Genomic DNA, 23,653 nt, shown 5'->3' with positions numbered 1-23,653 from the left:
TCGAATTAAACGTTCCTCGTCTCGTGAAATGCGATAAACGCGCGTATAAAAATATTTTATTATACAGGGTGTAAGACCACCCCCGGGAAAAATTTCAATGGGGGATTCTAGAGGCCCAAAAAAGACGAAAATCAAGAATACCAATTTGTTCATGGAGGCTTCGTTAAAAAGTTATTAACGTTTACAGTTCCGCCCCCACTGAATTTTTTTCTCGAAAGTGGGTAGAATTTCGGGGATATGTGTAATGACCAAAAATGCTTGTAATTGATTCCTGTAATTAAATATAATTTTTTTAGAATGATTTGAAAATTCTTTTTTCCGTCGAAAAATTTCACACCTTCTCGAATTTTTTTCTAGAAAGTGGGCAGGATTTCGAGGGTATGTCTATTCATCAAAAATGCTTGTAATTGACCCCTGTAATTAAATATAATTTTTTTAGAACGATTTGAAAATTTTTTTTCCCGTCGAAAAATTTCACACCTTCTCGAATTTTTTTCTCGAAAGTGTGAAGGATTTCGAAGGAATATGTATTCACCAAAAATGATTGAAATTGACCCCCGCAACCAAAAATAATTTTTTCAGAACGGTTTGAAACTTTTGAATTTAATTGTTAATAACTTTTTAACGAAGCCTCCATCGACAAATTGGTATTCTTTGATTTTCGTCTTATTTTGGCTTCTAGAATCTCCCATTAAAATTTTTCCAGGGGTGGCCGAATATCCTGTGTAAAACTTGTCCGACTCTCCTCGTGGCTTAGGTTATGTGTGCCGCCATAGGGGCGTCGCTAGTGTCCAAAGAGTTAATGCCGCTCGCTGGACCGATTCGAGGAATTCGTACACAGTGCTACCTCCTCTCTTGCAATCAAATCGGTACCGCTAGATTTCATGTAAATGGGGTTTGGACTTTTGTTTTCAGAGCAGAACAAACTTGAATGGGATTTTAATGTTTTCCGGGGGCCCTGACGCTAACACACTGGGTGTGTCGCGCAATTACGAACCAGCGGATGCAGAAAAGTTTCGCTGCTTTGGAATGTACTTTCCAAACGAATCGTTCGTAGCCATCCGTCGACCGTGACCTAACCTATACGTCTTCCGAGATTAGGTGGGACAGTTTGTAAATATTTTCCTCGTACCGAGTGACCGTTGCATTTTCTGACGTCTCGAGGTCACCTGAAGTTAAGCAAACTGACATTGATAGGTCTTAACGTTCGAAAGAGATGTACAGGGTGTCTTGATAGTGCTTCGACAAACATTCTCTCCGACCTGTAAAATAGAGACACGGAGAACTGTTTATTTATCAATCGTTGAAAATTTGATTCCTAATTCGAACATTTTTTATTTCGTTGTACTTTAATTCCAAGCTTGATATATTATCTGCTTCGAAAATTCGAGATTTAAATCCGATCGTGGGTATAAAGCTACACTCCTGGCAGCCATGCTTCCTGTTCAGCGGGCTGGACAAAATTCGCCACCGGGGACCGTCCATTCTTTTGTAGCGTAATACGCAGGACACCCATGATGTTAGCACCGCGCAGAGATTACGAATATGTTGCGCTGTAAACAATGTATACGCGCGGGAAATTTAAGTTTCTCTATACTTTTTGATCGACTCTCGTACTTAACTGGCGTAAATAATTGATCTTTGACGATCGTGGACATTATCGAACGCGATGGATTTACGAAAAAAAGACCGAAATTCTGTTATAGGAAACCTTAAATCACTGCATGATCCTTCGAGCAAATTAATAACGCTTATACACGCGTGCATACTGTGACATTTTCTAAAGCTCCTACTTCCCGGCGATAAAAAAACCTTCCTGTTGCGTAAAAGCAGCTGTAGCGCGCGTCGGAATAAAGCGAAAAATCGTTTCGAAAGAATCTTGAGGTCACGTTAAAAAGGAAATAGGAATACTCTTGTTTTGGTTCGGCTCTGATCGTTCCCGGGACCCCAACAGAATTACGAAGACCGTCGTCTAGACGTTTTACTTATGTAAACATTCTACGGAAGGACATCCCTCGTGACAATCCCGGTCATTTTCATTTTTCATTTATTTTATTGATATTATTACTAACACGTTCGATGAGTTTCAGTTTATAATCGATATTAATCTTGCAACACGTTCTATTATAAGAGCTTATCGTTAACACGATTCCGTCCGTAGACAAATCTAAAGTCCATAGTTTACGTAATTATACAATGTATGGATACACGTGTGTGGAACAGCTAATTCGAGCGATATCCGACTTCGTCGATGCGTGTTCAAACACGTCGAATTAAAGACGATCGATTCAGACAGTTTCTATCAAAGGCTTCGATTTGAAAACAGTGAAGAGTTTTGTCGTTTTCGAGACCCTCGTCTGTTTTTTCGGTACAAATACAGGTGTTGGAACAGAAACACTGTATCTTTCGGCGATCGTAAAACTGTAACTGCCACCATAGCACGGAAGATGGCGTTCTAGCGTCGTTGCACTTTTCGGACCAAATTTCGCCGAAATCGCGTGGCTAGGAAGAGGTTAGAAGTCATCGTACAGTGCGCAGGTCCCGTGGAGGGGCGTACGTCGCGATTCCTTGGCAAATGAACGAGGTACGAGCCAGTGTTTTGGAAACAAAGGACAGACGCGATGCCTGTGAGAACGTAGTTTAATACCGGTGAATACTTCTCGCACGGTGCACGCCTCAGGGTGCGTCTGCATCGTTGTTCGCGAATACTTTCCCACCGTGAAATCTGTAGCTGGAGCCTTGCACGTTTGTACAGGCTGTTTCTCAATATGTGGGAAGCACTGCACTGCATTCGGTACCCAAAAATAAAAAAAATGGTATTCTGTACAAATGTATACGATCCTCTTACTAGGTTACAGTCTCGAAATATTTTTTAACATTTAACAACTAAATGACGAGCACCAATAATTATACAAGGTGTTCAACCACCCGAGGGAAAAATTTTAATGGGGGATTCTAGAGGCAAAAATAAGACGAAAATCAAGAATACCAATTTCTTGATGGAGGCTTCGTTAAAAAGTTATTAACGTTTAAAGTTCTGCTCGTTCCGAATTTTTTTCTCGAAAATGCGCTGGATTTCGGAGATATGTGTAATGACCAAAAATGCTTATAATTCACCCCTGTAATTAAATATAATTTTTTTAGAACGATTTGAAAATTTTTTTTTCCGACGAAAAATTTCAGCACCTACCCGATTTTTTTTCTCGAAAGTGGGTAGGATTTCGGAGGTATGTCTATTCACCAAAAATGATTGCAATTGACCCCTTCAACTAAAAATAATTTTTTTAGGACGATTTGAAACTTTTCAATTTTGTTGAAAAATTTGTCTACCTACTCGAATTTTTTTCTCGAAAATGCGTAGGATTTCGGGGGTATGTCTGTTCACCAAAAATGATTGTAATTTACCCCTCTAACTAAAAATAATTTTTTTAAAACGATTTGAAACTTTTCAATTTTGTTGAAAAATTTGTCTACCTACTCGAATTTTTTTCTCGAAAATGCGTAGGATTTCGGAGGTATGTCTATTCACCAAAAATAATTGTAATTGACCCCTCTAACTAAAAATAATTTTTCCAAAACGATTTGAAATGTTTGAATTTAATCGTTAATAACTTTTCAACGAAGCCTCCATCAACAAATTGGTATTCTTGATTTTCGTCTTATTTTGGCCCCTAGAATCTCCCATTAAAATTCTTCCCACGGTTGGCCGAACACCCCGTATGTAACGTTTCGTTTAATCGACGTTTTCTTTTTTTATGTAATTTGAGATCAAAGATGCTCGTTGGATGCGGTTTTGTCGGACACGAATTTTCAATTTTCTATTTCTGAAGTCAGACCACGTCTCTGGAACCCAGCTGTACCTCCCACGTATCGAGATACACGCTGTATATTCGTGGTCTCGCGATATTCTTGAACATGCATTCGTGACCCACACTGCGTTTCAACCTATTTTCTGCACGATCCTTCGCGTACGAGATCTGTAATCATGTCTGTACAGAGCGTTCTGGTGAAACCCCAGAGATTTTCTCGATAATCGACATTCGTTGCTCCCGCCATTTTATTTATCTTCGTCGAAGAAGAAAGTATGTACCGACGGTTGTTTTTTAGAAAATTAATTTGTTGGTTACTCGAACGATTCTATTTAAATTAATTCGTATCTCTGTTCAAACGTGAAATAAGCCTGTAAATTTTTATGCTCTTACAAAATTCTCCGCACGAAATTGCGGCGGACCTCCGCGGTGCAGTCTTCCGAAACAAAACAATCTTTGGCGCTCGTTTATTGTGCGTCCTGTTTGCACAGGCCCCCTTTTTTTTCGATCTCTTCCCGTCAGCTAATTCGATCGAGACGGATAGCAGGGAGCGATTGTAATCGTACGTGGTTATTTCACTATTTTAACGAAGTCCTCGATAGGAAGAAAGAACCAGAATAGAATGTTTGCTCGCCTGTATTTACACATTCATTAAACCTGCACTCGAAAGTTTCCTAAGCATACACCCGATGGAATCTCGAACACGCAATGACGCAATTATCCATCAATGGACAACGTATCGAGTGCTACTCTAAGATACTTAACATTTCCTTATCTTTTGTAGACACAACATACAGAGTGTCTTGCCCAAAGGAAGCCTCTTAAACTAAAAAAAAATATTTCTTAAGTAATTTGAACGATATCAAAAACGCTGATATTAAATTTTCGTTTTCTGCAAGACGTATAAAATCTCTTAAAAAATAATGGCAACGAGATTTCGAGGGAACGATGTATAAGGTACTTTCCGATCGAGGGCCCTAGGCAAATTCCTCTCCAGCCTATAGTATAATACGCCACTGGCCATCTCTGTCATACGCCATTACCTTTCCTGATATTTATATTCGTGTTGTAAAATATTATATTCTATTTGTTCACCAGGCCCCAAATCCTTCGATTATTTCCAGCCGTACATAAAAGTTTACATTCTAATGTTGTTGTCCGGTTGGTCCGCAAGCTGAATGACTATGGGTGGCCAAAGGGGGCGCCAGTAGGTACCAACACACGCCCACGAAACGTGTAGGTAGAGCATTAATGCGCCCTCCGTGCCCATCGCCGACCCAATAAACGGTTAATGTTCCGCGTCGCTATGCAGTTTCAGCAACGATTATTAACGAAAGGGAACCGCATCGATTACTTTCGCAGTAAACGTACACATAATTTGGATAAACAAATTTATTCAACATACCGCGAACGAAACCATCTACTCTGCGACGCGTCGGTGCAGATACAGACAATTAACCTCCTCGCCAATTGATATCTCGTCGTTCGATCTAAATTCCGACGACGTATTAACACGCCGACCGCCGAGTCGTACCCGGGAACAGCCATAACGAGCCACGAAATTATTGGGACAGGTAAAAAAATTCGATAATAACACCCGAAATAAGAAGACAGGGTATCGTTACGCCGAGGGCTTAATCTTTTAAATCTCCTTTCATATCCCTAACTTTTTCTTAATTGATTTTAAACAGCGCGATGAATTACTTAAGGAACTCTGTCTCTTCAGTTGTAAGACATTCTACTGAAACCGCGGTAAAGGATTCGCCTACGAAAACAAACGGAAACGTTGATTGGGCTATCATTTAATCCCACACCGTATAAAAGAAAAAAGGGTTAACGAAAAAGAGCTTTCGTCGCAGCATCGCCCGTTCAGGCTGCTTTCTCCGCGAGCTGAATGACTATGGACGACCGAGGGCGCACCGTAAGCTAACCAACACACGCGCGTTAAACTTGCAGGGACAGGCCCCGGAGTTTCATCGCGCCCTGTGTAACCATCTCCTCGTCCCGTGACTCCCCCTGTCCTTCCCTACCCTCCGTCGACCGTGGTTGTACCTTCCCCCTCTCTCCGACACGTTGCCAACAGCCCAGCAGCAGAGCACGTTAGGGATTGTCCGCGCAGGCTTGCCAGCCAGCCGGTACCTTCAGTTCAAATCTAAACGCCGATCCGTCGAGACCCGCTACGCGCGACTCTGCTCGATTTTGGGCGCGCGTCGCGACACACCGAATCCGCCACGGATCTCACGTTCTTCCCGCGCTATGGGCAGCACAGGAGACTCGAGACGCTGACGCGAACCGTTCTCGAGATTTTCTTCGAAACCACGTCGGACGACACCGCGGCCTTCCTGTTTTCTCGTTCGTACGAAACGCTTTACGTTGTCGCGACGCGTGCGCCCAAACATTTTTCCTCTCCCCCATCGGACGAAGCTCGTGTGAATCGATAACGACGATCGTCCGTGGCGATCGAGAGGACCGTCGACGCAGGCCCAACTCGACGACAAGGAACCTCCACTGACGCTGGCCGCGCGTGTGTGCATGGATACGCGGTGTGGCGCGAACGACCACGAGGGTGCACTGTTACGAAAGATCGACGAAGAGGGAGAGGAGGCGCAGCGAAGTTCTTATGTTTTCGCGCGACTCGTGGGAACTTTTCCGTCGCGAACGACGATAGAAAGACAGCTTTCCATCGAACATGGAAACGTGAAACATGCTTGCGCGTAGGGCTTGAAATTACCGAACGTTTTGCCTCCCCCTGGTGCGAAGAGTATATTTATCGGGTCCGGGATGGTTTGATCGGTACACGGGGAAAAGTTTCGACGATGTATCGCGGTGTCATTACGTAGAGAGCACGCGAAAAGCTGGAAATTTTTCGGAAGAATTCAGGAGCCCCTGATCGCGAGTTTTCCTGGAAGGACTACCCGTGAGAATGGATGTAGTGTCGAGTGGACTGCTCGTGCCAGCGAAGCTCGTGGATATTGCTACCTACCACTCGTCCTTTTATTCTCCACCACCCACCGAAGCGTAAGTAACGTGCTTTTTACACTGGTCCTAGCTTCTTTCTTGTTTCCTTTAACGTTTGACATTTATCCGGAACGTTTTCTGTTTGGACGACAATGCTTCCCCTTGAAGTTTAGTATCGCGTAAACGGTAAACAGTTCGTAATCTCGTTTCTGCGGTTTAAACAGGTTTCTAGGTTTCGTTGCAAACTTATCGCCTGTTCAAATTCACCTCGATTTATCTTCGGTCCTCAGGTTTATCTCGCGCAAACTGTCATTAAGTAAAGGAGCCGCTACTATTCGCGTGTTTTATCAAAACAAACGCGCGTTGCTGTTCCGCGTTGGGAGGCCACAACGTGGTAACAAACGTCCCGAAGCTCGCGGAGTAACGGAAGTCTCAGTTTCTGCGTCGATATCAAAGGATGCTGACTTATCTCGGGGTAGATTGTAACGCCAACTCGCCTTGTACGCGTTTCCATATCTTCGCGTTACGATCCGTGTTTGCATTTATTTTTAAACGAAGATTCCGTTCTACAAAATTTATGTAGGGTGTTCAGCCACACCTGGGAAAAATTTTAATGGAGGATTCTAGAAGCCAAAATAAGACGAAAATCAAGAATACCAATTTGTTGATGGGGGCTTCGTTAAAAAGTTGTTAACGTTTAAAGTTTCGCTCATACTGAATTTTTTTCTGGAAAATGCGCAAGATTTCGGGGGTATGTCTATTCACCAAAAATGATTGTAATCGACCCCTGCAACTAATAATAATTTTTCCAAAACGATTTGAAATTTTTTAATTTTGTCGAAAAATTTGTCTACCTTCCGGAATTTTTTTCTCGAAAGTGGGTAGGATTTCGAAGGAATATGTGTTCACCAAAAGTGATTGTAATTGACCCCCGCAACTGAAAATAATTTTTCCAGAACGATTTGAAATTTTTTTTTTCGTCGAATTTAGGCACCTAATTAGATTTTCGGTAAGGAATTTTTTCCTCGAAAGTGCGTAGGATTTCGGGGGTATGTGTAATGACCAAAAATGATTATAATTGACCCCCGCAATTGAAAATAATTTTTTCAGAACGATTTGAAAAATTTTTTTTGGCCAAAAAATTTCTCACATTCTCGAATTTTTTTCTCGAAAGTGGACGGGATTTCGGAGGAATATGTGTTCACCAAAAGTGATTGTAATTGACCCCCGCAACTGAAAATAATTTTTCCAGAACAATTGGAAATTTTTTTTTTCGTCGAATTTAGACACCTAATTAGATTTTCGGTAAGGAATTTTTTCCTCGAAAGTGCGTAGGATTTCGGGGGTATGTGTAATGACCAAAGATGATTGTAATTGACCCCCGCAACTGAAAATAATTTTTTCAGAACGATTTGAAAAATTTTTTTTTGGCCAAAAAATTTCTCACATTCTCGAATTTTTTTCTCGAAAGTGGACGGGATTTCGGAGGTATGTGTAACCATAAAAAATGATTGTAATTGACCCCCGCAACTGAAAGTAATTTTTCCAGAATGATTTGAAACTTTTGAATTTAATTGTTAATAACTTTTAAACGAAGCCTCCGTCCTCTAGAATCCTCCATTAAAATTTTTCCCAGGGTTGGCCGAATACCCTGTAGATCCTTTATTTAAATAGAAGTATTTAATATTTTACGCATACTTAAATTACAAAAGTCGTATTTGGTCCTAGATCCTTATCGAATAATTGAAAGTCAAATTCAGCATGGTTCTTCTTAAATTCGTCCAGTCTATGAGTGACGGATAATATTTTTAAAAAGTCACCCAGTAGGTTGTGGCTCTCTGAAAATGACGAAGGGGTGGGGGGGACGAGACAAACACCAGAGGCTGAGAAAAGAAAAGCAGGAGGCACCTTCGAAGAAACCTTCGAGGATCCCTCGTGTTGTTGCCTAGCAGATATCCTGCTTTAGGCTCGTTTATCGCCCGAAGCCAGAGGGAAAAGACTGGGCCCGTATATTCCGGGGCCTCCTCTCTTCGCAGGTCTATAGCCGGGACTCGTTCTCGACTAAGGAGATTTAAACCCGGTTTCGGATCGAACCCGTTGAGAATTCTCTTGTCGTTTATTTCGTTTGTCGTCCGGACGAGTTCGCGTCTGTGTCCTTTAACTGGTCGCCGGTATGTTAACTATTTTCTGAATTAGCTTAACCCCTTCTGTCCCAATGAATCCATATACGCTATCGTCAACCGGACATATGCAAAATTCTTATCTAATACTTACGATAAATAAACATGTTTATTTACTCGCGTGGCAAAATTTGAACGTTGTAACAATTAACGTTATTAGCATGCTCATCCAAAGTATATTTTATTTATTTTAATAGATTATGATAGATTTGGAACAACCTTTTATTTGTAAAGTGTTAAAAGAACGGTTGTTTAAAAATAGCAACTCGTTGGGTCGCATATATGATCCACGGCGGTCCGATACCTGGTTTCTTACATTCAAAACGATATTTAGATAGGAAAAAATAGAAAAAGTAGATCTGGTAAGTCGAGATTCCAAGCCTGTTGAACGTTGCAAGATAACGTTAATATAAAAAAGAAAGGAATCAAGGTCGTAGACAGAGGCAACAAAGGCCTCTTGAATTTTTAATAATTAGCACCTAGGCGAGATCCTGGGAACAGGACGAGAAGATTCGTTAAAAGCGTGAAACACGGAAATCGCAGCGTTTCTTTCGAGCCTGAAACACGTGGTTACTTCGCAAGCATTCCGCTGCGTGCGCTGCTATTAATGGCGGACCGGGGGGTCGGAGAGTGAGACTGGACACGGATACATGCCTCGAGGAAAGAACAGTTGGGTCATTAGAAGATCAGAGACTGGCAAACTTTCGTTTGAACGATAAATCACTAATAAGACCAACGTTTAGCATTTTATTCGAGACGTTCGTTCCGTCGAACAATTAAATTTCTCTTTCTTACTTGTATCTACATCTATTTGCATTTATTCTTTGTCGGTAACTATTGAAGTTCGAGACGGGGGACCACGCGTTACGAGACGAAGGTCGCCGGCACGTGTTTGGGCAAAAGTCAGACGGCAGACTTTCCCATCTAGTTGCTAGCAACGATTCCGAGAAAATTCATGCTGTAATCTACGAAACGTTGTTATGCCCTTTCTGACGCAGGATGCTACTTGGCACAGACAGAATAGGACAGGAAATGCGTGATTGGGTTTCTTAGCAACGCTACGAGTTTATTGGTTGCCAAGGGGAAATCCATTGTCCGTAGGGAGATTTTGCCGAAGATCGAGAAATATCACCAGACGTTCGAGAATGGAATATTTATAAAAATAAAATTGTAACTTTGTCTGGCGAGTTTCGATCGGATTTACATAAACTTGAGATCTGACGTAGAGTCAGTAACCTCGAACCAAACATGTCCAAGCGTTACGTAATGAGATTCTCTAGTAACTTTCGCACATATTCCTATTTCCACAACGTCAATGAAGTTTCGCTCGCCCAGTGTCGTTAACGTCACCGATCTTGGTGTGACTTTTGGCACTTTTCTCACCTTCTCCCATCGCACGGAACTGCTAATAGATTTATAAAAACACTTGGTTTTTAATATCTCTCACTGTTTTATAATTTCATATACTGGAACAGATTCGATCCAAATGTCGAAATGTCCATTACTATAAATAATGATTAGCGTCGCGTGCGGCCTGTTCTTCCTAAAAAAAGAAATCTCCCAGCGTGCAACTGCCATGCTTATGATTGGTAGTAAACTTGGAAGTCTCCCGCTGCGTGGTAGAAGTAGAAATAGGGTTATGTTAGGTTAGGTTCTGAAACAGTCGACGTATCGTTGTTGAAGGAAACTAAAATGTATCGAGATTCGAAGCAGATAGTTCTCTAGGGTTAATAGGACATTTTCATTATTTTTTTGAAAGCGTTAGGTTAGGTTCTGAAATAGTCTTACGTATCGATGTTGAGGGAAACTAAAATGAATCTAGAAACGAAGCAGATAGTTTTCTAGGGTTAATAGGACATTTTGATTATTCTTTTGACAGCGTTAGGTTAGGTTCAGAAATAGTCTTACGTATCGATGTCGAAGGAAACTAAAATGTATCGAGAAACGAAGCAGATAGTTTTCTAGGGTTAATAGGACATTTTGATTATTCTTTTGACAGCGTTAGGTTAGGTTCAGAAATAGTCTTACGTATCGATGTTGAGGGAAACTAAAATGAATCTAGAAACGAAGCAGATAGTTTTCTGGGGTTAATAGGACATTTTGATTATTCTTTTGAAAGCGTTAGGTTAGGTTCAGAAATAGTCTTACGTATCGATGTCGAAGGAAACTAAAATGTATCGAGATTCGAAGCAGATAGTTTTCTAGGGTTAATAGGACATTTTCGTTATTTTTTTGAAAGCGTTAGGTTAGGTTCTGAAACAGTCTTACGTATCGATGTTGAAGAAAACTAAAATGAATCTAGAAACGAAGCAGATAGTTTTCTAGGTTCAATAGGACATTTTGATTATTTTATTGAAAGGGTCATGTTAGGTTAGATTCTGAAAGTCTTACGTATCGATGTTGAAGGAAACTAAAACGAATCTAGAAACGAAGCAGATAGTTTTCTAGGTTCAATAGGACATTTTAATTATTTTATTGAAAGCGTCATGTTAGGTTAGGTTCTGAAACAGTCTTACGTATCGTCGTCGAAGGAAACTAAAATGTATCGAGATTCGAAGCAGATAGTTTTCTAGGGTTAATAGGACATTTTAATTATTTCTTTGAAAGCGTTAAGTTAGGTTAGATTCTGAAAGTCTTACGTATCGATGTTGAAGGAAACTAAAATGAATCTAGAAACGAAGCAGATAGTTTTCTAGGTTCAATAGGACATTTCGATTATTTTATCGAAAGGGTCATGTTAGGTTAGGTTCTGAAAGTCTTACGTATCGATGTCGAAGGAAACTAAAATGTATCTAGATTCGAAGTAGATAGTTTTCAGGGGTCGATAGGGACATTTTGATATTTTTTTTAAAGTTTTGGCTCGCGCGGACCCGAAGACAGGTCGTCGGGGGGGTTTTAAATTCGTAACGGAGGAGTGTCCTCTCGTTTGACAATTAAATAACCGTTTAAGCAGCTGCGCGTCTTCTTTAAAAGCCTTTGGACAATGATGGCGAGGCAACGACCATCGAACGGATAGAGAAAGACCCCGAGATGCCGGAGTAACAAATTTGGAAGGGATACCAGTTTCTCGCGATGAGATTCGCGGACCACGGGGCCCCTCGAAGCAAGTCCCCCCGAAGATGGAACGACCTTTCTCTTGGGCTGCTGCTCGTCAGCCCGTTTTCCTCTCTTCGTATATCGTATCATTATTTTGGACGTCGGGTTCGGTACACTCGTCCCGGAGGGTCGACGACGCCGATCGTCCGGGGTGCGCGAAGGGCGAGCCTGATTTCCAGCATCTGCTCCAGTCAAGAAAGACCGTACGTCTGGAACGACTTTGCTTATATAGACGGAAACCTTTGCATGCGCTTTCTCTCTCGTCTGCGACGCCTTTGCTAGATTCTATTGAGTTCCTCCAAAAGCAACGGAGCATATGTTTTCGAATTGTTCCCGGTGCCGGGGGACGGCTAAATGATAGACTGACGCTGCTTTTCGTTTCGCCGGCGACACGATGAATTCTAATGATCTCTTGTTGCCGAGATCCAATGTTCAATTCCACCGATCTGCCTTTATACTTTCCGGCCCGCAAACGGGATTATTGTAGTCGAGAAAAATTTGGAAACAATTCATTTTTTTTTAACTCGTTTCAACCCTTGAGACGTTCGCTAAAAGGGCTGGGTCACTTTTGACCCGTAATAGGAACTCAACAGGTTATTCCACTCAATATTTTGTTTTATTTTATTTTTTTTTTAATATTCATCACCAATAGATAAAAACCCTGTATAATGATAATAATTTTTTGAAAAAGAACACGAGATGATGGAGGATTTTGGTCTAGATAATTGAAAACTAGTGTAAAGTTTGTTGTAGCAGTTATTTTTTTTAAGATATTCCACAACAGTAGATAAAAACCCAGTATAATGATAATAATCTTCTGAAAAAGAACATCAGCCTTTGATGATGGAGGATTTTGTTCTAGATAATTGAAAACTAGTTTAGTGTAAAGTTTGTTGTAGCAGTTATTTTTTTTAAGATATTCCACACCAGTGGATAAAACCCCGGTATAATGATAATCATTTTTTGAAAAAGAACACAAGCCTTTGAAGATGAAGGACTGACTGGGACTTGGTTGCGGCATTATCTATAGCGCGAATGGGCTTTTATCCGTTGATGGTCGAGCAATCGTCCGTCACGGGCGTCCTTCTCTATCGCCGCTTTGTTCGTGGCGTTCGAGCACGTGCTGGCGGAATACTTGAAGATTCCGATTGAATCGAAGCCGCGAATCGATGTGTCTTGTTATTTTCTGCGCCTCCATAGGCGTACGGTCGGTTATTTCCACCGTGGAATGCGTTTGCGTTAAATAAGTTTCATAGAAAATAACAAAAATATTGAAAATTCATTGTTCTCCGTGTTCCAAATTAATTCGTCGATTCTCGAAAACTGCCACCCGGTCGAAAATCTCGAAAGTTCAATTCGTTGCAACGGCCTAGAATTTCGAAAATTAAATGTGTTGACAATGTAAATTTGTAAGTACAAGTATAAACGAGCCCTGGTTGTTCCTAATTACCGCAATAGGCCGTGCAGTGAGTCATACTGGCAACCAGATGACACTCACGGTCCCTTCCCGTCTACTAAAACGCCGTTTCGGCGTAGAACAGTGGCGTAGGACCCCTGCTCGGCGTAGATGGAATCCCGATACTGTTCGCGGGCCCTCTAATCAGTCGGCATTAGCAAGGTGCGCTTGGATCGCCTAGCCACGCGAGATCGACCGGTCTGTTCCGATCCAGCCTCGATTCCCACGGTGGAATTAAAGATTCACGAGTAGAAAATACCCATCGCACTTGTCATGGGAACGAGCACCGGGTGGCTCCTCGGTCGATTTACAATTGGTCGTCGTCCGCTTACCGCGGGGCAAAGGCGTGGTGCGACGCGCACCTCGAGAGGCGAGGGGGATGAAGCTCGCTACCAGAGAAGAGGGACTTCCCCTCTATTTTTTTCTCTCTTTCTTTCTTTTTTTTTTTTTTCTCCGCCGCGACACCCGGAGGGGTTGTAGAATTTCCCTCGCTCGCCTCGTCATGGCACCGCTTTTGCCGAGCCGCCACGCTTTCGAATGACATATGTGCAAGTTGGGGATGCTTCGGTCAAACTAACCCCGGAGAGGATATTAGGAAGACAAACAATGCTATTAGCCCGGTGGGGTTGGAGTCCCAAACGTCGCCATTAAAATTATCATCCTGAGAATTTTTGCATACTTCAGTCTATTTGTATTTACAAAATTTAACCCTTAAGTGGATTTTTATCTAATTGGTATGTGGAAATCAACTTTCCTTTAAAGCGTTCAAACAACAATGAACTAATGGAGGATTACATAAATTTTCAAATAATTATATTAATGTAAACACGTTCACTGTCCATGACTCATATATGGGTCGTATCACCGTGCTATTGGATACGCAGCTCAGGAACCGGACAGTGAGCGCGTTAGACAATTATTATTTTAAATGATTTACGAAAAGGGACGCATCGGGTGTTTTCGAACACACCTTGTGAAGCGTCCTGTGCGTCCCCTTTCTCAGGATGTCGGAGGTGTATCGGTTTTGCTTAACAAATCACCCGGAAGTCGACGGTAACAGTAAAAATCCCTGGCAATTGGCGATTTGGTCGGGGCAAAGAGCGGCGGGGACACGACGAGTTCGAACACGTGCATTCTCGAATACACGTGCATCCACATGCATGCGTCATAGGAGCGGGTGCGCATGCTCGGGGAGCGTTCTATTGGGGGGAAGTTTGGTAGCGCGAGGGCATCGAGGCAGGTGGTAGCCAGATGTCTCTCGTAAGGACTTCTACCCTGATGTCGTCGGCTGATCGTTCGCTGTTTGCGTGTATGCACATACGCGATGCCTGCGCAAACGCAACCACGAGTAGTAGGGTGTACGCCTATCCTCTCCTATCGGTGCTCACCCTATGCCTAGAGCGTGTCTGAACGGGCGCACAAATTCATCTTTCGATGGTAGGGGTTGCTCGATTTCGGTAGACGAATCTTTGATAAGAAACATTTTAATCCACGACCTTCGGTCACTTAAAAATATTAAAAAGAGTCTACGAAACTGTTGGCTTAAAAAATAATAATATGTTTAGATCTGCCTAACACGTTCACTGTCCGGTCTCTTAACGGCGTATCTAAAAACCATGGTGATATGACCTCTATACGGGTCATGGACAGTGGAGTCCGATCATTTTTACTTTCGAAACTCGTTGACCAAGTAGTACAGACAACGACAGGTCCGCCGACCAATCGCTCAGTGGAACAGGTATAGGTGTGCTCCTCCGATTTCCACTTTCCATGACTAAAATGAAAACATACAAAGTACAGTTGCATCAAATTTGATTGACCAGCATAAAATTTTCATACGAATTAAATAAAAATTATTTTCAATCAAAATTGTAAAAAGCATCTTTTTTCTAGATTACATTGGAGAAATATTACCAAGTCAAAACTAATTTTTATCTTTAAATATTCCCAGAAATTTATTTTAGTATGTCCGTGAAAGTGGAGGGACGGGGGGCAGCCGTGCAACTTGATACGCGTCTGGCCAGACTGTCGTACCGACCGCTTTATTAAACCGACTCGATCGATCGCTTTGTGGCTCGGATTTATTTTCGAGGAATTCCTTTTTCGCGCACGCTTTGTCGGAGTTTCGCCGACCGGTCCCGACGCGACGGAACGAAGAATTCCGAAACGCGTCGACCTTGATCTTGACTCGTCCCCGGCGCTGTATTCTCTCATATTCGCCTCCCATTCAGCCTTTTTTTCGTCTTATCACCTCGTCGAGCAACGACGGAGGACTCCTTAATGTCATTCATGAATCATGTCGGCCGCTAGACGCCGGGTAAAAGCACGGTTCATTGAGTAATTCTTCGCGGTATGATTACCTCGCGCTTGCCCGAACGACGTAACTCGTGACGACATCGTATGCACGATTACGTACGGATGTCACAGCGTTGCACTTTTTGCGGGCTCGTTGGCTGCCCGTGGGCAGCGTAGTACTACGTTTTATCGGTACTAGGTGTAAGTCCTGGCATGCACCGTGGATTATCGGTGCTTATAGTAACTCATAGCGACACGCGACGCATGTACGCTACGTTTTGTCATTAGTTTTTACGGCGACCAGTAGCGCCACATAACCTATAATTTTCTACAACACCTAGTACTACGTATCAATTCTGTCGTTCAGCAATTTTTATTCCGTTTATATAATAAAATATAATTTATTATTATTAATTTATAAAAATTGAATTTTACTGGTCTGTTGAGAATCCATCAAAACCTTTGTACGCACCTAATTTGTCGACAGGAAAGGGGTTCTTCTTAAATTCGTTAACGCAGAATTTATTGGCCGAGTACACGCGTGCTGAAGTACGAGGTGATCTAAACGCCAAGAAATTACGGTTAATACGTTCCGTTCGGGTAATTTGTCGCGGTCACCTGTCCCTCCTAATGATAGAGCATCGTGCTCATAGAATCCCGTGCGCCGAGCACCGGTCTACGTTGAAATTCCGCATATTTTACCAGGGCGTTCCCTTTCATCGGTAGTTCCGCGGCACGAGGCTTTAAAGGCGCACAAATTGAGAAACGCGAGTGCATCGTGCTCGGTTCTCTCGTGATCCGTGGCGTGTGTGGCGGAGGGGGTGGGTCGTGGGGGTAGCAGCTGACGGCAGGCGGCCAGGGACGAATGGATCTTTGCACCTGGTCTCTAACTTTGGAAAATCGACGACAGAATCAATTGTGCCGGGCGTCGCACGCGACCGAAGGGGCTGGACGATAACAGTTGCATTGACCCTCGGTCTTGACCCGTTACCTAAAAGGAGCATCGACTCTCCAGATAACAGTCTTCGAATCTCCCGAATCTCCCGATTGCTTCCGTCGCGTTTCACCGTGAACAAATAATTTTCTTGCTTTAAATTTGTTGATTTTCGAAGGAATTAACATGATAGGAAAAATGTTGAAAAAATATTATCAAGAGTATTCCTAATAAATCTAAATAGAACAGAAATATTGAGAAGTCGTCGGGAAGCCCTAGGAGTGAATAATAATCCGAACATTGACCTCTATGCGGTTATAACGGTACTCCCGTTATCGGTGGACCGTTTGGGTAGTCTGTACAATAGCGTAGGACGTCTGGTTTTGCTCTAGGAAAGCCCCGGAGTCGGGTTTCTTTATTCCGTGGGGCGACGCCATGTTTTCTCGTCGCGACAGAGGCCACGCGATACGATCTCCGCGCGCTATAGGTATAGGTGCCGTCTGGTTTTCCCGACAAACCATGACCATGGGTCTGGGGACGATGGACATTACTCGCGAAGGGACATCGACTGGTGCGCGCGGCGCGCAATGACCTTATTGTTGCGTGACGAGCAACAGGCGGACGGAAGGAAGGAAGGAAGGAAGGAAGGAAAGAAAAAGGACTGCTAGCCGTAAGGGCCGCTCGTTGTAAAAGGGGGGAGAGCGGTACGCGGCAGACAAGAACTAAGGAAGTTGGCCCGAAAAGAGGGGAAAGTTCGGAACTTCGGCAGATGTCCATACGCGCGGCACGCACGCTCGCGATGGGTTCTTCGTTTCTCTCCCTTTCTCACGAGACGCTCGATTTTCGTCGTGAAACTCGTAAAGTCGGGGGGGAACGAACGTATAATCGCGTATCGGCGAAAATCATTCGATGAATAGGTTCGTTAACCCTCTTCCGTTTTTGGCAAGGGGACGGTATTTATTATCCAAAAATGGGGAGATTTCCGTGGCCGCCTTGGTAACACAGTCGCTCGAGGCACATCAATCGCGGGACAAGCCGTGGCTCGAACAGACTGGAATCGAGCCCGGCGATTACCATTGGTCGGTATATGCCACTGAGATATTGAAAACTCGCGTGGTTGTCAGATTCCGAGTATTCGTAGGAAGAAATGTTAGGTTATCTACATAGAAAATGTTGCTTCCTGACCCCGTTAGATTCTAAAGCGTCTCCTCCGAGGGTCGTGCCCTCTACTTTGATAAACACTGCAGCAGAGCAAGCTACAAAGTAATCCGATAACCTACAAAGTAATCGACGTCTTGGAAAGAGGGAACTATGCATGTCGGGCGAGAAAAGATACCGTTTTACTGCTGCCAATTAATTTAATAATTGTCATCGGAGTTGTATGACACCGAAGTTATACAACGTTTCACAGTCCTAGACAAAGGGGACAGCTGTTGCGCAGCACCTGCTTGTGTCGCCACCTTTCAAGGAAAAGCTAAGTGCGAGTGTCTGTTCATTCATTTCGCCTCGCGGCGAGCGTCTCTCTGGCCGTCGAGGTTTCGAACGACCGATTGGAAATTGCCACCGGACGTCCTCGACCTCTGACAGCAGTTTCGCATGCAGATTTCTAGAGGAAAGGGAGCTTAGCAACCGATACGACGCCGACGTTAATTTAGAAGGAAACGGGGGGGGAGGAGTTAGGAAGCTCGACTCGTTCAAATTTCCGTAACGAAGCGTATTGTTGATTCGATGATTTAGAATTCCAAAGGCGCTAACATTGACAAACGATACTATCAGTTATGCTAATCTCGAGCTTCGGAACTTTGAGGTTATAATAATTAATCTCTAAGCGTTTGTAACATTCAGTTTCTAATCCTATAATATCATATCTTTGCAAATAGTGTACACTTTGTCAGATCGTGTTATTTCGTAGCTAAGCAGGGACGTATAACGCGAGTCGAGGTCCCCTTTGTTGCTTTTAATTTTCCTGTCCACTGTAATTTTTGGCACTCTGGGTGTCTTGGCGGTTATGTCAGGAAATTTCAATTACCTGGCAGGCCGACAGGAAGTCCGAAGCACCGAGGTAAGAGGATAGGGAAGATATAAAATCCAACGAGATCCGATCGCCGCGTATTACCCTTCCCTTTCCTGTGTCGCCATTCTCGCTTCCTCTTGTAATCCCGATCTCGGTCTGCCCTCTCGCGTGTCCCTTCTTAATTTCCTTCCAGCGTTTACCACGTTCATATTCTCCGCTCCTCCTTCGATGACTTCCCATTTACCGAGGCGTACGGAGGAGTCGTACTAAATTGTTTAACGAGTGTCGCAGGCGGCCCGTTTCACTTATCTCCTGTTTCCACTGCTGGTGTCACGTGTTCGTTACAGAACAATCGTCACGATTTTTATCAGTGATGCGTTTGTCCACGTGCCTTCCTTTTCGTTTATCGTCCTCGCATCTTATAGACCATCGGTTTTCTACCCGTTTCCGTTTCCTTTCGTTACCTACTCTCTTGTCTGTTGTTAATTAATTTCTCGATGAATTAAAAGTTCAAAAAAAAAGAGAATGGACTTGATCAATTAATCACAGATTACAAAACCTCGAATTACGTAGCTGTTAGACGTCGTAAAATGGCGTCGCTAATTTTTCATACAGCTTATCGTATCGCTGTATTTCGTAATCGAGAATCGATGCTAAAGCGCCGCGGAACCAGCGATCTTTCATCCTGTATCGTTTTTCGCAATCGCCGTCGAGCAAACGTTAGATGCCCCGTCTCCATAAATATTCATCGTATCGGGCAGCGGACATTTTAATAATTTATTCAGAATAGCACCAATAACAAGACCACCCCACCACTCAGGGTTAACAATCGTTGTACGTACACACGGTCGATTCCTTTCTATCTTTTTTTACACGTTCCGCTATCTCCGGGCGATGTGTGCGCGCGCTCGTGCATATTTTCGCGGATCGTGAGAATGTCGATGAAAGTCCTGCGCTCTCGGGCCACGTGCCTCGGTATTTAAACTCAAGGATGCCCGCGACCGTTAGACTTCCACGAAGACGAAAGCCTTTACATAACGCGAGAAAAAAAGAAACGGTTACCGATCCGCACCCAAACGCGTATTTACGATTCCCAAGTCGATTTCTGCCTTCTTTCTCGCGCGCGTAACATGTCAATAAAAGCGCGAGGAGCTGCCCCTCGTCGTGGCCTATCGAAGCGAAATAAAAATCTGATAACAAAAAATTAAGATGGTTGATCCAATATGGCCGACTCGTGTCTTAAACATTATTAGATTTTCGTGAAAATTTGCGTACAAGGATTTTTAATGTCACTGATCGCGAATCTAATATCAGAATTCGAAAATTTGTTAATGGCGGATCCAATATGGCCGACTTTTAAATGTCAACTACTAGGATTTTCGAATTTGGTAATATTCGTAAACGATCGAGTCGAAAAGTATGCTGGTTAATTGTTTATAAGGTACAACAATAGTTTACGTATTCTGTTCGTTTATGATGTGTCAGTTCACACGTGACGTGGGGGCTTATTCTGCACGTGATTCGCGCTACCTTCATTCTCACTTTCAAATTTGAATGGAGCCTCGAATAGCAGACGTACGTTGAACGATTCCGCGCACGTTCTGCCTTCGCGTTGGACTTTCGATTGGACATACAAATCAGAAAGTGAAAAGGAAGAAGCAGAAGAATCCGATTCATACCTTCCGTACGTTTGCTACAGGAATTTGTTACGGAATAATTTTGTTATTTAATTTTCTCGATTTTTCAAGTCTGGTATATTTTCCGATTGTCGTTAACAAGCTTTTTAGTTTTTAGAAACGTCTATTCTTGAACGGTTGACGATACGACAACATTTTTAGCTCGGAGAATTCGCTATTTCAATATGGCCGACGTCTAAATCCGACTGAATATCTAGCGAGGTCTTCTCGTAGCAGCTATGGACATAGATATACCGCGATTGGACACTTCGACTTGCTATGGAAGACGATAGCATCCTTGAGATTTGAAATGTATTGCTCAGTCACGTTGAATTCCTCCACTCATTACGGTTTCTAATCTCGCGAACCATCTTTATTTATTGTTGTCGTAATTTTATTCTAATTTACTTCAGCAATTTTGCAAATGGCCTTCGTCAGCGATTTATTTATTGGATTTCATCTTGTATAATTCCGATAAAAACGATTGATTGACAACTAATTAAAAGTATGTGTCTTGACACATAAGTACATAACCTATATTTCCTTGTTGAAAGTTTATCTTCGAAAAGATTGTTCCCTAAGGGATTTCTGAATGACTCGTGCAGAGTACAGGTTAGGTAGGGAATGCAAAAAAATATCCATAACCTATATTTCCTTCTCGATAGATTATCTTCGAAAAGATTGTTTGGTAAGGGACTTCTGAATGGCTCGTGCAAAGTACAGGTTAGGTAGGGAATGCTAAAAAATATCCATAATCTATATTTCCTTCTCGATAGATTATCTTCGAAAAGATTGTTCTGTAAGGGACTTCCAAATGACTCGCGCAGAGTACAGGTTAAGTAGGGAATGCTAAAAAATATTATCCATAACCTATATTTCCTTGTCGAAAGTTTATCTTCGAAAAGATTGTTTGGTAAGGGACTTCTGAATGACTCGTGCAAAGTACAGGTTAGGTAGGGAATGCTAAAAAATATCCATAATCTATATTTCCTTGTCGAAAGATTATCTTCGAAAAGATTGTTCTTTAAGGGACTTCTGAATGACTCGTGCAGAGTATAGGTTAGGTAGGGAATGCTAAAAAATACTATCCATAACCTACATTTCCTTGTCGAAAGTTTATCTTCGAAAGGATTGTTCGGATTTTTGAATGGCTCGTGCAGAGAACAAAGTTAGTCAGGGAATACTAAAAAATACTATCCATAACCTATATTTCCTTGTCAAAAGTTTATCTTCGAAAGGATTGTTCTTTAAGAGACTTCTGAATAGCTCGTGCAGGATACAGGTTAGGTAGGGAATGCTAAAAAATATCCATAACCTATATTTCCCCGTCGAAAGATTATCTTCGAAAAGATTGTTCTCTAAGGGATTTCTGAATGGCTCGTGCAGAGTACAGGTTAGTCAGGGAATGCTAAAAAGTATTTCCTCGCATAGTTTCACGAATTTTGTCGGTGGCAACTCTTTTCTTTTCCTGCAACGCGGTCTGTGTACTTGAGACATTCCACCCGAACGGCACTCCCCTTTCAGTTCCTAGCATTCCCTTGCAATCGCGCGGTTTATAACGTATTCCCGACATGTCTTCTGTCGGGAACGTAAACATATGTGCACCTGCAGCAAGCCAATGTGTTCGCGCCCGAAAGATTGCATTGCTAGACTTGGCCAATTAGATGGTCAATTACAGGGTGGATCGGTTTACGTTTCACGTATCGAGTTTCTCTTTGCTGGAAAACAGCTGCAGAGATGGAAACGGACCTCGTTCCTATACGGAATGGGGACCGCGGTTGCCACGCGCGGCGCCACCGTATCCAAGCGAAATAGATGAACGCGATAAAGATAAATCTGTAGATTATTGTTTTTTATATATAGAATTGTTAAACCTTGTTAGAATTTAATGATTGAAAAAATCAATTTGGTAAAGAGTGTTCGTTGCTGCCCTCGTTGAAAGGCCCGTATTCGGCGTACGAAGGAAACAAAAGCAACGTATACTTCGAGACGAGAGTCAATTGTACCCTGCAATTCGCGTTGAATGCTCGTGCACTCTACGTGGGTGCGGAACGTCGTCAAAAGTACGTTGACAAAAGATTCCGTAGCATTTAAACGATCTTGTACTTCTGGCCCACCATACTTACAGATATAAAAGTATAAACATAGAGAAATGGAAGTAGAGGCACGAAGATAAAATCAGAATCTAAATGTAAAAAAGTATCTAAGTAAATGTGTGCATAGTCGCATGAAATAGCGTGTATGTATATGTGTACAGATATGGAGAAATGGAACAGCGATATACCGGGTGACGCATCGGTAATCCTATCGTGTATAGAAGTATCATTCGAAATAAGGGTTGCGTTTAGAAATGGTGTAGGACGAAAGGGACAGTGCACAATGGTAATTAAATATTTTTGATAGAACTATGTCGAAAGGCAGAAGGCACGAGCCAATTTATGATATATAGCTTTCATGGTACGCAGAAGCACTTTTCACCCTCGTGTTCTCCCCCTCTTTCTCTCCTTCACCCCCAAAACAGCTGCGTATACCGAGAGGAAGGTGGGCCCTATGGTGTGTCTTGCAACGAAATACAATGGGAGGTTATGAAACGATAGCGCTTATAGGATACCACGGGGTACACGTATACGCGACATATATAAACATATGCGAAACACAGATGGCTGGTGAACCTTATCGTTTTCATTATTTCGTTGCGTTGGCATAGAGAGAGATATCTTGGGCCGCCATTGTTCCTTCGTCGACCTAGAGCTGGCTGAGATCATCGACGATGGAGTTATCACATTTCTGACGAGTTAATTATGCATTCAAGGGTAGCCAGTCATTTCCGGTGTTAAAATCCTGTTTTCGACGCGTCGCATATGCCCTATCACATAAAATTTGATTTCATTATCATTCATTACGTTCGGTAATTATGTGTCTTCTTTATATTCGCTACTAAAAGCCTGCAATTAACTTTTATGGAACATTCATTAGGTATTTAGATACCACACGATGATAATTTTCGTTTTTTATCTGTTTTTGGTACTTATAACAGTAATGATACAGCAGAGTAGCTATATTTTTATCTACCATGTAAATGTAAGACTCCAGTAGCAATATGGCAACTCGTTAGACGCGTGCACTCTGATAGAACTAGCTTCAAAAGTAACTGTGCCTTATCTTTGTTTACGAAACCATCCTAACCAAACACGATCTAGGCCGGAATCTGTTGTATCGAAATTTATAATTAGAC

The 23,653-nt window shown here is 42.5% G+C and overlaps 1 protein-coding gene across 3 annotated transcripts in view; it reads left to right on the top strand.

Annotated features, from left to right (window-relative positions):
* Myb (proto-oncogene like protein Myb) overlaps positions 1–23,653 on the top strand; it is a 48,327-nt gene that overhangs the window by 7,975 nt on the left and 16,699 nt on the right. For 2 of the 3 annotated variants that reach the window (XM_076767184.1, XM_076767183.1), the window contains exon 1: positions 5,982–6,827. The exons of the other annotated variant lie outside the window; for it this stretch is intronic. In XM_076767184.1, coding sequence (XP_076623299.1) covers positions 6,733–6,827 — 95 coding nt within the window. In that variant the 5' untranslated portion in view covers positions 5,982–6,732. Of the gene's footprint in view, positions 1–5,981; positions 6,828–23,653 lie in introns of those variants that run through there. 3 annotated transcript variants of the gene reach the window in all.

The sequence above is a fragment of the Colletes latitarsis genome, chromosome 6, assembly GCF_051014445.1.
Source record: "Colletes latitarsis isolate SP2378_abdomen chromosome 6, iyColLati1, whole genome shotgun sequence".
Lineage (NCBI taxonomy): Eukaryota > Metazoa > Arthropoda > Insecta > Hymenoptera > Colletidae > Colletes > Colletes latitarsis.
The sequence above is the reverse complement of the archived record's forward strand: the minus strand, read 5'-3'. Positions and strand labels throughout refer to the sequence as shown.